The 15964-nt window shown below is 39.9% G+C and overlaps 1 protein-coding gene across 1 annotated transcript; it reads left to right on the plus strand.

Moving 5' to 3' along the window:
• The first annotated feature begins 551 nt into the window (after nt 1-551).
• On the plus strand, nt 552-14998 carry wnt3a (wingless-type MMTV integration site family, member 3A). Its single transcript, XM_061732465.1, has 4 exons — nt 552-883; nt 6104-6345; nt 13449-13714; nt 13803-14998. Exons 1-4 carry the CDS (start codon nt 762-764, stop codon nt 14280-14282), a joined length of 1110 nt encoding a protein of 369 aa, XP_061588449.1. The 5' UTR covers nt 552-761; the 3' UTR covers nt 14283-14998.
• The last annotated feature ends 966 nt before the right edge of the window (nt 14999-15964 follow it).

A 15964-nucleotide genomic window follows, 5' to 3' on the forward strand; every position in this document is an offset into this window, starting at 1 on the left:
TCAAAAAGTGCCCAAAATATGAACTTTTTATTTAAATGAGCACACTACTGAAATCTCACAATTGCATATCACATTATAAATCACGAAATATATTGTTAAAAAAGCTTGTCTTATATACATGTGCAAAAATAGGGATTTCTGTTGAAAATCATTTAGCTGTAGGTTAAATCTAAGTTCTAAAGAAGAAAAAAAAACTTCTAAACATCTCACTTACATTCATGACAAACAGGCACAAACAGAGGGCTGGAATCCTCAATAATGGTCTCAAGCAATTCACACATATTTATTTCAGCATTTCAGAAGCTTCAAGCCAAGGAGTGAAATCCGGACAGGTTGTTATAGCTACGCAATCCACAGGGGTTCCGATGTCTATTTAAAATCCCGAGGACCCTCCCTCTCTCCTTTAAACAACATTATATATCACACACACTGCATGTTAATGCGACCAAGTCTCAGTGAGCACTAAAACACATCTTAAAATTAGCTCATTCCGCAGTTTGAGTTGGAACTGACTGACAAGGCAACAGAGGGAACATATCATCAGAATTCCCCCTTTGGCAATACCTGCTGATTGGGTCCTAAAAGCAAGCTGCTTTTAACTTTTAATATTTGGCTCCTGAGTTCTGCCACGAGAAGTCGCGAAAGAAAGAGATTCCCTCTGATTGTTGGAGGATAGAAATTAAAAAAGAAAGGGAAAGAAATTCATCATTGTAAGCATATATTGTTTTTCTTTACTCTTCAGCTGAGATCTCTGTGCGCGGATGAGCGCACATGTTGGCATTCTGCTGGAGAGTTTTTGCGAAGTTTTAAGGATGATATACCTTGGATGTTTCCTGCTGCTCTGTGGGCTTATGCATGTCATGGCCAGCTATCCCATTTGGTGGTAAGTTTTATTTATTTATTTCCATTTTGCACCCGCGTAAAGAATATCGAGTCGTTTTTGCGTAAATGTTGAGCAGTTACCTCATGATCCCTTTTTGTGTGAGTTTAAGAGGTTGCTGTTTCCTTTGCTTTAGTGACAGCGGCGGGACGAGTCAGTTTACACCTGGTAAAGTCTCTCCGGCTCCACTGTACGCGAGGAGCACTTGGCCACTTTATTACTAGATCTGATGATGCAGAAGTTCAAACCAGCCGGTAGAAACCATGACGCAGCCTCTTAAAACAATCTTTTCTCCGTGAATTTGATGGTCATTTTAATACCAAGGACATTTTCCATCATGAACGACGTTATTAGACCGAAAGGGGCCCAATTTTCTCCTTCAGAGGACAGCAGGTGCAAACTCGGTGTGTATGAGCGCGCACGCGTCCACGACTGGGATTATGGGACTTTAGGGGGGCGTCAGGTCAGCGGACGCACCGACATGAGCAGTGAGCAGCATATATATATATATATATATATATATATATATATATATATATATATATATATATATATATATATATGATACATTTGTCTCTGTTATTGTCCCTAATTTTTTGTTCCTTATTTATTAAATATAAAACAAAAACATCAGAATTATTGGAAAATGATATTGTTATATATGGTCATTTTATAGGTATTTTCAAGCACCAAGTCACTATACTTATGCCCTAAATAGATTTTAAATGAAGATAAAGGTTAAAAAAATGACATGTCTGATAAACTAGCATATTTTTCCCCTATTACTATAGTTTTACATACTGTATGATTTGGTTTTAGCACCCACTTTTTGTTTTGTTTTTGTTTTTTTAGTTGTATGTTTTGTTTTGTTTTCTGTATGTTGGTTTTCCTAAAGTTTACACCTCATATAACAATCCCAAGTGCCTCATACAGTAGAGTTTAAATGACAAATTATGCCTCATGTCTAATATTCCAATATTTGGCCATGCTTAGAAATTGGGTGGACCTTAATCTGCTTCCCTTAACTGGTCCCCTGGTGGTAATACTGATGGGAAACTAATTACATGCTCAGCTGGAAGGAAATCCTGATAAAACAGTTGAGCTCACTGGACCAAAAGATGGAAAGTAAAAGAAAATATCCAATCACTAGTATGCTATTATTTTAAAAGTTATGGATGTTTAGTCAATTAATTATGATTTTTGCTTGGGTTTTTTGTTGTTGGATGCTACATTGAGTCCTTTTTGTGGTTACTTTCCTTGCACACTTGCAAACACAGTAAGGAGGGACATTGACTTCCTCTGCACTTAGAATCTTTTTTTAAGCTTTTTTCTTCTTTGCAGAATCATTTTTGAATGACAGAGTGAAAAGCAGGCTCCCACCATGTCATAACGCAATCTCGCAGCAAGCCAGCCTGTGCATTAATCGTTTGATTTAGGAGGGTGTAACTACAGGAGCAAAAGAGCAGCAGGTAAACATGAGGGCAGGTTGGCTCCCTTATCACTCCTACCAGTACAAACAGTCCATGAATTCAAAAGTGGCACATGCAGTCACTATTCAAATTGGCTACCTTGACGTAATAATGATCCTTTTTTCTGCTTTAAAGACTACTTTAAAGATGTATTTGTGTGTTTCATGGCAACTCATCCCAACTCAAATAACATGGGTCTTTTAGGATTACACTCAATATGCCTGCATTGTCTCTTCGTTTGCAAACCGCCTGCCAGTTATCTCGGAGCTATCGCTTCTGTGAAAAGCAGCCAGGGATGTTTTGCTGACAGAAGCTGCCGTACTTCCCTTCAAGTGGTCCTCAGAGGTGCAACACACTCAGCCTGTGCAGCTCCAGTAGTGTGTGCGGGGATTCAGATCTACACTAAAGCAGGTTCATGTCTGTCTCTTCTCGACCTGCCATGACATAGCCTCGCTGCACCCGCCACCCCACCGCCTCCTTCCCTAGTCCACCCCACCTTAGAAGATAAATACCTGGAGGTGAAAGCTTGCCGCACATTCCTTTTCCCAAACATATTCTCTTGATGTCAAAGTCAGCTCCAAGGCCTCAGGGCCCACAAGTAAAGTGGTAATTCTAAGGCACCCTGCTTGGGCTTGCTGAAATATGCATTAAACATGTGCTGGATACAGTTAGATTAGAGGGACAAAATATGTACTGAGACAGAAATTAATTGTCATATACACATATATGATATAACTGTTTTCCATATTAGCCTTAAAACTTAATCAGTTATAGTTTGAGGTAGATTATATGTAGGAAAGCTGGTCTGACAAGATAAATGGATTTTTTCAAAGGAATTAAAGAGATTAAAGTCAAGACCACACAATAAATACCTAAAATCCACACAACACATAGAATACCAGTAGTTAGCTTTAAATGGTTGTTAGAGCTGGTATCCAACAACAACGTTCTTTATATGCCCCCCCCACCCCCCCAAAAAAAAAAGAAAAAAAGAAAAATCATAAATCATACCATGTGGAGCTTGCCCTGCCTCCTCTCATAGACCATTTCCTAACACAGGAAGAGGTGGCAAAGGATTACTCAGCCACACCGAGACAGCCACAGAACGTACTGACTCATGATGATTTTGTGTGAGAGGGTTCGAGACCTGGCAGAAATTCACGCAAATTGGCCCTCACAGAGGTAGTCATGATTAAAGAGCAAACTCAAGTGTTTCTGGAAGCTCAAATCAGATGACAAATGTAGTTACTCCCAGTAGCTGGAGCTAATAGCTGACATGATCATCGATCTGCACTGTTTTCTGCCGTTGCATTTAACTTTTATTCATGGAAATTGTTTTTCAGCAATGCAAAAAGCTCAGATGTTTCCTGTCTCTGCAGACAAGACAGATCCTTAGCAGAATATGGAACCACTTTAATATATTTATAGTTCAATGGGGACTTAATATGTATTATAAAATCCTCTTTCAGATAAAAAATCCAGTCTCGTCCTCATTATTAATTTTTGAACAGATTGACAGAGTTGATGTAAATCTTTATTCTTCCCGCTGGATATAAACAACATCAAGATTAGGTTTATATTTGGCTTCATTTGGAGGAGCATATTATTTTCTTTTATTAATAAAAAATACCAGTTAAGTTACAAAACAATTTTTTTCTCCTTTTTGTTAGATTTTCTGCAAACTTGCAGGTAAGCCTTTGTTTTACTTATTGAGATATCCATTCTGATTAAATCCTTCAAAGCATGTACATGCACAGCCTACTGGATCTTTTTATTTGTTGCCCAAACATGTATGATTTTGTCCAGAATGACCAGAATGACTTCAAGCAGATGGAAGAAACATTTTCTCATGTGAATATAAAGCTACTGATAGAATGCTATGAACTGTCACATGCAGCAGCTTTCCTTTGTGTGTGAAACAACACAGAAGTCTGTAGCAGTGTGGGATATGCAGGTTTCTGCTGGAAATGACATGCTTCAGGCTACATGGATTGACAAAGGCCAAAAAGAGGTCAATTTGTAGGAGTGCCCCTGTTTACTGATGGTTGCATCAGACAAATGTGATTTCCTCTGGAGTACATTTCAACTTGCCATTGCTTGCTTACTGTATGTCTCATTTATGATTAACCTGAGCTCAGAAGTCTGTGGAAATAAACCAACCGATTCTGTTGAAACCAATGTGACAAATTGCATTTTTGATCAGAAAATTGAACATGGTAAAAGCAGGTCGACCACTGGTTCTCTAAAACTTTGTCACCTGACAAAAATGAGAAAAATGTATAGGTCAAACAATGGGTTGAAATCAGTATTTAAATTTGAAAGCTCCATTGAGGTATTCAAGGTCATCAGAAGCCATCTGAGTCGGATCATTTAGCCGAGTAGAGCTCGTTCGGGCTCTAAGCTTTAACAAAAAAACAGTGCCTGTGGGCCAGTGTCAGGAATTTGGTAATCTTGTGATCAGTTATTAGTCCTTGAACAACACAGAGCAAGTCAGCAGAAAGTGAGTTAAAGGAGCAGCAAAGCACTGCTCACCTGCGCTGGAGCTGCCATCATGGAAGTGTTTGCGAGCACATACTGTATCAGTCAGAAGATGGTGATCAGAGTGTTTCACACTTTAACAGACTGTTGACATGAAACAAGGACTTTTCTGGATTGCCAAGAAGCTTCTCTGCAGCTACTCTGCAGGGAGATTGCCAATAATAATAGGAACCATGCTATTAAATAGTTTGGCTGTTCTGACAGCATGAAACAGTCAAAATATTGGCTTTAGTAGCTTATCAAAGCAGGTAAACACTTCAGGTAAGTGGTTCATGTGCATTTAAGAAAAAAAATGTGTGGATCCAACCAACTTATTTTTTGTTTTTTCATTCTTCATCCTGTTCTGGATTCATGAAATACATTCATAAAACACTAAACTGTATTTAATGGAAGATAAAAAGCAACTGTTTCCAGATCAGATGATTACAAAAGTAAGGATGATTCTACAAATAATATCAGCCTCATGTATGTGCTGATGCTTTCATTTAGAAGTACAGATGTGCAAACCAAATACAGCTAAACTTTTCTCAGTTACATCCACTGCATCTGATGTCTCATTTCTGTGATTGCTAGTTACAAAAAGTGCTAATTGAGTGGACACGGAAAATCAAGACGGAGATAAAGCCATAAAGGCATGAAGACAGACAGATGTAATCAGTGAACCAAGTTTGCACTTGTTCTATCTCAGAACACCTTCCTCAAAGAGAGAGAGAAAAAATGAGGCTGGGCGGGGTTGGGGGTGGGGGTGGGGGGGGTCCGTGTTACTCTTAATACACTCTCTGAAGTTTCAATGTAGGGTTTGCACTCTTATTACCCTAAGCTAAAGGCCTGTTAAATGTGCGGACAGTTAATAACAAGGTGCGGTTCTCCAAGTTGTCAGCTTAAGGTCTATGAAGACCTCTAGATGCAATGTGGACTTTCATCTTAAACAGAAACACAGCGGTGGCAGGGCTGCAATTTCAGTAAACGCAAAGGCCAGGTGTCTGCAGGGAGGGTAGTTGAAGGGATAAAGGATGCACACTTAATGGTTGCATCTGATACAACAAATAAACACACACAAACAGGCAAACTCAGACATAACATTACACTGCACCAGGAGGGAAATTAACCTCTCTCTTGCGTGGGGTTATATCAATAGATAAAGACACAGAGCGATAGGAAGATAAGCTATAATTATGAAAGTGCACTGACACCGTGTCTTCCTCTCGCCCCGTAGGTCACTTGCAGTGGGCCACCAGTACTCATCAATGGGTACTCAACCTATCCTTTGCGGCAGCATACCCGGTCTAGTGCCCAAGCAGCTGCGTTTCTGCCGGAACTACGTGGAGATCATGCCCAGTGTGGCCGAAGGAGTCAAGATTGGCATACAGGAGTGTCAGCACCAGTTCAGAGGCCGACGCTGGAATTGTACGACAGTAAACGACAATCTGGCCATCTTTGGGCCGGTGTTAGATAAAGGTAAAGTCCTGCATTGCATCTACGTGAGTTCTATCACATAGACTGATGGGCCTAAGGGATTTATGCTGATGGAGATAAATCACATTTTGTTTTTCACCCAATATGACGTTCAAGGGGTTGCATTTCATTGATACACGTTCACATGTCCACAACATTTTGTGTGTATTTCCGATGGGGATGGGAATTGTTACCTGGTAATGGTGGACAAATAAAAACTAAATATTCTAATGCACTATGCTATTATACTGTCTGAGCTGAAAGCAGGGCAAACAAAATTTCACATATTTGGCTCAGCAAGTCTCTAGAGAGGAGGAGGCCTGGAGGTAAACCACTTTGTGCCCAGTCCACAATTTACTTTTGTTTGGTCTTTTGTCTTCTCTTCCATTATTAATTTATTAAATCTTTTAGTCAGCACCGCCATGATGTCTACAGTGGCTCTGTGAGCAAATTTCATCAGTGTTGACATGTGACATAGGATTGTAACGTGATACGCAGTAGTTACAATAGTCAACCGTGATAGGAGGTCATGCTGGGAACCAGCTCTCCATGTTTTGTTGATGTTTTACCCAAATATCAACAAACATGATGTCATTTGGAAATCACTTACCCTACCCTACCTGATGTGGCAGTCCTCTCATGAGTATTTCAAAAGGGTGTTGAAGATGCTGTTATCATCTATTACTTATTAGTCCATTAGCATGAATTAACAGGGAGAACGATCAGCATGGCCACAAATCAATCAAGTTATTTTTTCGTGAGATGAAGACTACATCCACAACAATTCATTTTCGTTTCGTGACATAAAACATTTGTTATGGTTACACCTGGCATCCACAACACTCCAATGAATTTTATCCACCAAAACAAACATGTTTTGATCCACTGCAGGTCCTGTTTCAGTTTGTAGCTGAAACTGTCATGAGTTAATGTGACTGAACAAAACTGACAGTATGTGGAAATGACATAGCTGCATCGACTCATATTTGCTTTTCTAGGTCGACACATATCCATGTATGATTCACCAAGCTTATACCACGTTAACATCACCAAAGACATGCCTTAATGACAGTCTAAACAACAATGTGAAGACAGACCAGGAAGCGCTGTTGAGTTTGTTGTCGCTGGTAACAGCTGTAACACGTCGAAGGTCTGCATTTTCTAAAACTGATGCAGGAGGAAAGGGCAATTTGCAACAAAAGCTGTTTTCTAGTAGAGTTTTCAGCCTGTGTTCACTTGTGCAGACATTCCCAGTGAGCATTAATGGCCATGTGATATTACAGTGGTGTATTGTGGGCGGAAATCATTTACAACTCAGTCAGTGTCCTAGAGACCTGCAGGGAATATTGCAAGTGATATGTTTTCTCTCCTCCAGATAGATTAATTTGTTAGCATTCGTTAGGTAAGTTAGCATTAGCTTAGTTAAACATCTTCTCACTGGTCGAATTCGCATAAGAATGCAGACTGCCTGGTAACTATGAGCTTAGAGGAAACTCTGCTCCATCTCACATAAAACAGAGCCAGCAATCTTGCAAAGTTGTTGTTACCTAGGTTATGTGAGACATAACAAATCCAGTTTCTTGTGCATTCTGTAAACAGGCTCTGCTGTTATACAGAATACCGCATTAGGAGTAAAAGCACGAGATTAGAGCAGCGTTTTCTTCAACAAACAACAAAATAGATAAGTCTTTAAGAGTCACATTATAACACATCTTCTATTGTGTGTGATCCCGTGTAAGATTGTACCTACACTTTGTAGGAGTTTTAATTATGCCATCTCACCCCAGTACCCGCTAATTTGTGTTTGAGTATGGTATACCTTCAACAAAGTTCCTAGAAGTCTTTTGTTTTACAAACCACTTACCACAAAGAGAAAGAAAAGTGACTTATGGCATCTCTCTTCTGATGAACTCTTCCATTAACTATTCTATATGCTCTTTGTCTTATATTTGCAGTAGAAAAGCTGCGTTCCCTGCATGCATCATTCATTACGCTGATTCAAATCCTTGTTTAAACAGACTTGAAACTGAACAAGCTCTGAGGGGCCCGTATGCATGAAATAGTGTACAGAATTAGCCTAAGTCATGTGAGTTTTGTCTTGTTGGAGTTTTCTTTGGGAGGGGATCCCCTTGTGATTGCCGTATTTTCCAGTGAGTTACTTGACACAAAAAATTGAAGCGGAATGACAATTAGAGGACTTCCAGAACATGCTTTCCCCATCCGATTATAGTGGCTTTCAGGTATGTGTCCAATCGTGACCGTAGGCTTCAGAAATCCCCGCTGTCCAAGTCTTTATTTGAAAAACTAAAACCAAAACGATAAAAGGATTACAGACAGAATGACATTTTTTTTGTTGATGCTTGCTTAAGGTGTTTTTTGGGGAAGGGGAGATAACACAACTATTTTGTTCGTATGTTTTGAGACAGTAAACATTTACTGATATGATTGATCAATTGCACAATTTGCTGTTTTTGCATTCAGATAACAAACATGCTAATTTAGAATGTACCTTAAGCAAAGTCTTAAAGTTATGCATTCTTTTCTACTTTCTTTTTTCTTCTATCTTTTTTTAGTATTTGACTCCCGTTTGAGTGTGGAGCTAAGATAACCAGCTTAGTAACAAGCACACAGATGTGACGGAGCTGTTGATCTTTTTATTAAATGCGCATGCTCACCAAGGATCAAGTAAAGTGTTTTCCTCTTTTTTAATTAGTTTTTCTTTGGGATTATTTATTGATCACTCTTCAGAACTGAGTCTGAGTGGTGCACATAGTGGTTGGGGGATAGGGATCTAAACTTGTCACCTAGTTTACTGAAGATTGATGCAAACACGGGGGTCTGGAGGTCACTCAGGGCAATTGCTTTTAATAAACTCTTGAGCCAGTTGATAGAAGAGGCTTGAGCTCAAGTAGGTGGCCAACGATAGGGGTTCTCGATCCTAACCCCATTGTGGTGCAAAATGCCACCAAGTCTTTCCCATTGCCTCCCCTCCCAGGTCTAAATTGCAGTGGTACTGACTGGAAAGAGAAGGCAACTACTGGGCTTTAGTAAATCATTTTGATTGGATTAGGGTCACTCTGGCCCTTAATAATGTGAGAGGTCAAAGTGACTGGATTAAGTGCCTTTGTAAGAGGCCAAGGAAAGTGGCTCAGGGGCTCACAGGCCTTTGATAGGGCTTAGTAGGAGAGGGCTTCCATTTCATTGGATTTGATTGATGCTGGTGTTTGTCTGTGCAACAGGACCATTGTTCCCAGTGGTGTCTGTTTGTCTGCAGTTCATAGTGTTGTGTGTCAGTTTCCTCCTGCTTTTATTGTGCTCAGCAAAGAAAAGAAGGTTAGGCACCTTTATTTGTGTCAGAGGCTTAGTTACTCTGAGTTAGCCCATCACTGCCCGTGACCACCTCAGCTTCACCACAAACATTAGAATGTATATATATATATATATATATATATATATATATATATATATATATATATATATATATATATATATATATATATATATATATATATATATATATGTATATGTATGTATATGAATATATGAATATAGCAGTGCAGGGGTGTGATGGCTAGCACTGTCGTCACACACCATAAACATTTCTGAGTCAAATCGTGACTCAGGGCTTTTTGTGTGCTGCGTGTTCTCCTGTGCGATTCTAAATTGTCCGTGAGTGTGATCGTGGAGGGCTGTTTGTTACATTTGCCTCTGTATAGCTCACCTATTGACTAGCGACCTGTCCAGGGTGCACCGAAACGCTCATCCAATGTAACTGTGATAGATAGATAATACAGAAAGAGGACAGATGGATTAACATGGGGGGTCAAAAGATGTGACCCTTTAAGGGAATCTGAGAACAGTTTCAGTTTTTTTATTTTTTGTTGTTTTTTTTCTTGTGGGAAACAGTTTTGATCACTGGCGAAGCCTCAGAAATGAACGGCTTTTGTGGTCACACACTTGCTTGACCGCCTGCAAACATTCATAAAGAGTAAAGCAGCTCCTGCCTTTGAAATGGATACATTCTTTCTTATGTTCTCTCCTCACAAATGATCTGAAGCTCTCTAAATTTCTATCTTTCACCACACCCCAAATCACAAGCCATGCCTCCAGGCTACATCTGCATCAGCACTCATTAATTTACATTAACTAAAGTGTCAAAACATGTACTGCTGGAATCTGGCAGTGATGAAAGGGGATAGAAAGCTATGCAGGTGTTCTTAGTCTGCATGGCCGATCCTAGAGCTCTTTTGGCCTTCTTGTTATTTACAGAAAACCTACTTACCTCTGTGGGTATAATCAGACAACAGTTTGTGAGTCATATGATGAAGTTAGTGGCGGCAATTTTTGCCACGAAAGTGGACATTCACAATGTCAGGTGTTGCCATCCATACATGTAGAGACACGTCCAGTCTGAATGAAATCACTGAGTTAAAAGAAATGGATCGCAAACTCCTATTATGAAATATGTAAAGCATGAAACTGGCTTATCTAGCCTCTGTTTCCTGTTGATGGAGGCTTTGTATACCAGGAACTATAACCTAAATCAACAAGTTCCAGCTAAACTGACCAGGAAGAGGTCAGGAGATGTGGGTTATGACCTATGACCTGAGGATGGGAAAGTGTAACTATTTAGGATGAGCTAAGAGGTCTCTCCTTTTCATGACACGTATGTCTGTCCATCCTGGGGGAGGGAAGCAAGCACACCAGTATATCATTAACTCTAGGCAAGAAAGAAAGAAGGGGTGTGGTAAATGGAGTTGATGGGGGGACCTTAGCCCCACTCCCTGCTGGGCACTGCTCAGAACACAATATCTTCGCAACCATGAGATTAAGCAGGAGAAAAAGTGCTTTTCCCCATTCACACGCCCTTTAGATTGTTTTATTAAACCATTTGAATAGGGATTTCCCTGTCTGCCGACAAGCAGGGTTCAGCTAATGCATAGTTCTCTGTTGCTATGACTTAACTTGGTCCCCACTAATCACTAGCCAGGGCAAATTTCATATAAAATATCTGGGCCCATTGTGGGACTAACACAGCGTGACAGTGACAGCACAATAGGGGATTCAACCCCCCCAGCAGGTTGTAGGGACCACTTGGCCTGTCAGGCTTTGGCGAAGTTTGGTGGAAGAGCATTGTCCGAGAAAAAGTGGTCTTAAATTGGTTGTAAAAATAAGAAAAGCTGTGGAAGTGATATAGGAGATGGCGTTTCCAGGTGAAGTAGATGTTATAACAGTTGCATTTAGTGCAAGATGTTCATGACATGATAAATAAAAGCACGAGATATCAGCAGTAGACTAATTAGGTTTTCCCTCATTAACGTATTGTTATTATTTATTTATTTTAGTATTAAAGTAGCACGAACAAAGTATGTTTTAGATTATTGCTTTGTGCTGTCACTAAACAATTCGTTGGTGTAGGTCAAATACCATGTGACTCATATGGCATCATATACCACCGCTCTAATTTTTGTTTTCCATATTGAGGCACAAAGGGTAAATTTAATCAGCTTAGAACTAGAGCACATTAGGTAGTTCCCTGCAAAATAAATAAGAATTTTAGAGCTTTAAATACAGTAGCAAAGCGTCATTTATACATCTGACTATTTTTATTTTATTTTTATTTTTTTACTTTTCTTAATTATGCGGGCTGAACACTAAATAAAACAATGAAGACAAGGTCAACTAGAGTATAGGTCACCTTTCAGACGCTGCAAAGTGTTTATTTATCACAATATTTTACCTTTGATCATTTATTGCTAAAAAAAAATGTTTTTCATCTTTCCACCTCAGTTTCTTTGCCAATCAGAGATGCGTGAAAAGTTGTGGGTCGATATTTGTCATACTTTTTAAAGGTGATTAAGACCAATGACGGGCTCACTTGAATTCCACTTGAACTAAACTGAAAGCCAAGTAATGGATCAAATAGAAGTATTATCTGACTTTCATCATCTGATTTATTCCTATTTATTTTGTATTGTGTTTGTTTTTCCGTTTACAGTTAATGTACTTTTGCGTCTTTCATTTCTGAAAAAAGTAAGACTGTATTAAAAAAGATAAAGTCGGAGTGCGAGGATCTGAGGAGTCAGACCTTGAGTTTGCTCATGATGTGAACATTAGTAATCCTGTTCACATACAGTAACTGTATGAAATGGGAGGTAGAGGATGTCAGTAGACCTTTTCTCTTGCATCATTGTTTCTAATGCCCTTTAGTCCTCAAACTGGTTGGAACCTGCTGTAAGGGAGGAGTGACTGCTCCCTTTTGCTTTATACACCTTCTTCTTTTTTCATTCTTTCCCTTTTTGTTCTTTTAGGCAGATGTGTACTCTGTTTTTGTCAGACACTCTTGAACACGTGCACAAAAAACCATCCCAGATTCTGCTAATGAGCCTTAACCACTTCTTTATTTAATTGTTTTTATTTGCTATTGACTCCTGCTTTCTTTTGCTTGTCATGCTTTGATTCTGCAAAAGTATATTTTGAGTGTATGCATTCTATGTCCTGATGAAATCAGTTAAAGCAGCTTAGAAGATACTAGAAAAGTCCCTCCAATCATGTATACACTTTCTTCAAGATGGAATACATATGGTTTCTGGTCACTGAAGACACATCTCCATGATGTGCATTGTCCCCTCAGTGTGAGGTTGTTTCCTAACCTTTCAAAAGCTTAATTGAGTCTCTTAATTATAGGCCTGTCAGGCCTGTCTCTTCCTCTCATCTCTGTGGAAGATCCTGATCCCTCTGAGTCATCAGTTTGCTATGTTAGACAGAGACATTGAGGCCTTGCTGGCCTGATTCAGAGACAGTGCGATTGATGTCTGGGCTGAGTGAACCCACACACTAGTAAAATATTATAGATGAAACCTCAGCACGTGAAAATGTGTCTATGCCGTGATATATTTATTTAATGCTGATATCATACTAAACAAAGGCATTCGGCCACATAAAAAGAGCTGACTGACATCATTATTACTAATTGTAGAAATAACTTCTCTACAAATGTAATCCTAGAATTATGCACATCACTCAAGGGACAATCCCTAGTTATTTTCTTCCCCTGAGGTGTTTATTTTCCAATGTCTTACGGATTTCTATGTTTCTCTTCCCAGCCACTCGAGAGTCGGCTTTTGTTCACGCCATTGCATCGGCGGGAGTGGCCTTTGCAGTGACACGTGCCTGCGCTGAGGGTTCGGCCACCATATGTGGATGTGACACGCGACACAAGGGGCCTCCAGGTGAGGGTTGGAAGTGGGGTGGCTGCAGCGAGGATGTGGAATTTGGAAGCATGGTGTCCCGCGAGTTCGCCGACGCGAGAGAGAATCGCCCCGACGCACGTTCTGCAATGAACCGCCATAACAACGAGGCAGGAAGAATGGTGAGTTTTATTGAGATTCTCTTAGCAGTATACACTACTCTCTGATGTTTTTACTAATACCATCAGCTCTTCTTTTTTAAATCCTCAGTCGCTCAATGACAACATGTTCCTGAAGTGTAAGTGCCACGGCCTCTCGGGCAGCTGCGAGGTCAAGACCTGCTGGTGGTCTCAGCCTGACTTCAGAGTGATCGGTGACTACATGAAGGACAAGTATGACAGCGCGTCTGAGATGGTGGTGGAGAAACACAAGGAGTCGCGTGGTTGGGTGGAGACGCTGAGGCCCAAGTATAACTACTTCAAACCTCCCACAGAGCGCGACCTGGTATATTACGAAAGCTCGCCCAATTTCTGCGACCCCAATCCTGAGACCGGTTCTTTCGGCACCCGGGATCGCATCTGCAACCTGACGTCCCACGGCATTGATGGGTGTGACCTGCTGTGCTGCGGCAGAGGCCACAACACCCGGACTGAGAAGAGAAAAGAGAAGTGTCACTGTATTTTCCACTGGTGCTGCTACGTCAGCTGTCAGGAGTGTGTGAGAGTCTACAACGTGCACACCTGCAAATAGACTTGTGGAGGTTTTCCTCCTTTCTCACCAAAAAACTTGAGTGGGCAGAAGAACAAATATAAGGTTTTTTTTACCTAAAAGAACTGCTTAAAGCTGTCTAAACTGTCAGTGAACACACACAACAGCCTTGTGTTTTGTGCCGCGATGCTACAAAGAGCCAGTCTTGCCGAAATCAGCAGCTGAGCAGATATCTGAGAGAGCCGTTCATAAACTCTGATGGAGGTGATGACGGCAGTAATGCTGATATCTCTAGCAATGACTAAAAAGCTTTCTGATGTGCTGATGTACAAAAGGAGAACTGCTGGCAAATTGACAAACACCATATTGGTGATTTTCTTTTCTCTCTCTATTCTTAGTAGTTGCTCTTGTTCAGATTAGTACAGCACTGCTGATGCTTTCAAGTCTGTGGAGTAAACAAGCGAAGTGACATTTGATCGAAAATGAACATTCTTTAATGTTTTATCATCACTTGTTTTTGCCACAAATGGATTTCTAAGCAGATTACATGATCAGATGCTCAACAGCATGCATTTGCCTCCAGCACACTACTAGCGTGTTACTGCATATCTGAGAACTAACGCGATCAGTTGAGTGAGTGAGTTTGTGTTTCATAGTGTTACTGACGTTTGGGTAAGAATGCACTTGTACCTGAGTGAATGTAGTTATTTCTTGTAATGTGTTTACATATCCTCACGTTCTTAAGCTAACGATTTAATATCTGCTTTAAATGACTAAACTTTGTCTAAGAGTAGACATGAGCCACGCCAGCTGAACACCAGCGAAAGAAAAATAATCCACGGTCTGCACATTCCCCCAAACACTTATAGCTTTTCATAATGAGAAAAAACACAACGTTGAGATTCATGACCAAAGACGAGAAAAGGAAAGAATCCGAGTCTGTGATGGTCAAAGAGCTGTAACTAAGTCTGCAAGGTCACCACTTGTATCCTGCTGAGAAAAATGAAGCATGTTGTCCTTGTTTTTAACAGTATTAGCAATGTGTCATGTCACTCAATGGAATGAAAACGGCTATTTAAAAAGGGGTTTTCTTGTAAGATTTTTTTTTTTTTTGTTTCCTTCAGACACATATAACATTGTTTAAAATTTGATCAAACAGCAGTGTGCTCCTTGGGAACTAAAGACAACAATGGCAAACACAACACTATAAAACATAAGCTCTGGATAATGCAGTATCATTTGCAGATGCTGTAAAATAATGACCAAAACCTGTGTATGTTATTATTCAAAGCTGTGGCTTCTTGTTCTCCAAACTAAACGACAAGCAGCATCACTGGGACTATCACCACTTCTTTTATTTTAACGCTGCTAAGATAACATGCATATGTGTGTCCTTACATAGAGTATGGCTTCGTCTGTCTGTGTTATATGTATATTCTTTGCATGTTTTGATTCTTTCTGTGAAAGACATGTCATAATGTAGTTTGATAAAAATGTGAAGTCTGACTAATTCTTGCATAATGTAATTTTCATTTAATCAAATAGACCAAAATAGGATTTAATTTGATGTTATAGCTGCCTTTAAGTTTGTAGTCATGCTTAACATCGGGGCAATACAGTGGGGCCAGAGGGACAAAACATAACGTGGTAGAGCAAAATATGATGGTAAAACCAGACACGTAATACATTTTAACACAAAAGAAAAACATATCAAATTATTGACA

Source organism: Cololabis saira, chromosome 10, assembly GCF_033807715.1.
Source record: "Cololabis saira isolate AMF1-May2022 chromosome 10, fColSai1.1, whole genome shotgun sequence".
Lineage (NCBI taxonomy): Eukaryota > Metazoa > Chordata > Actinopteri > Beloniformes > Belonidae > Cololabis > Cololabis saira.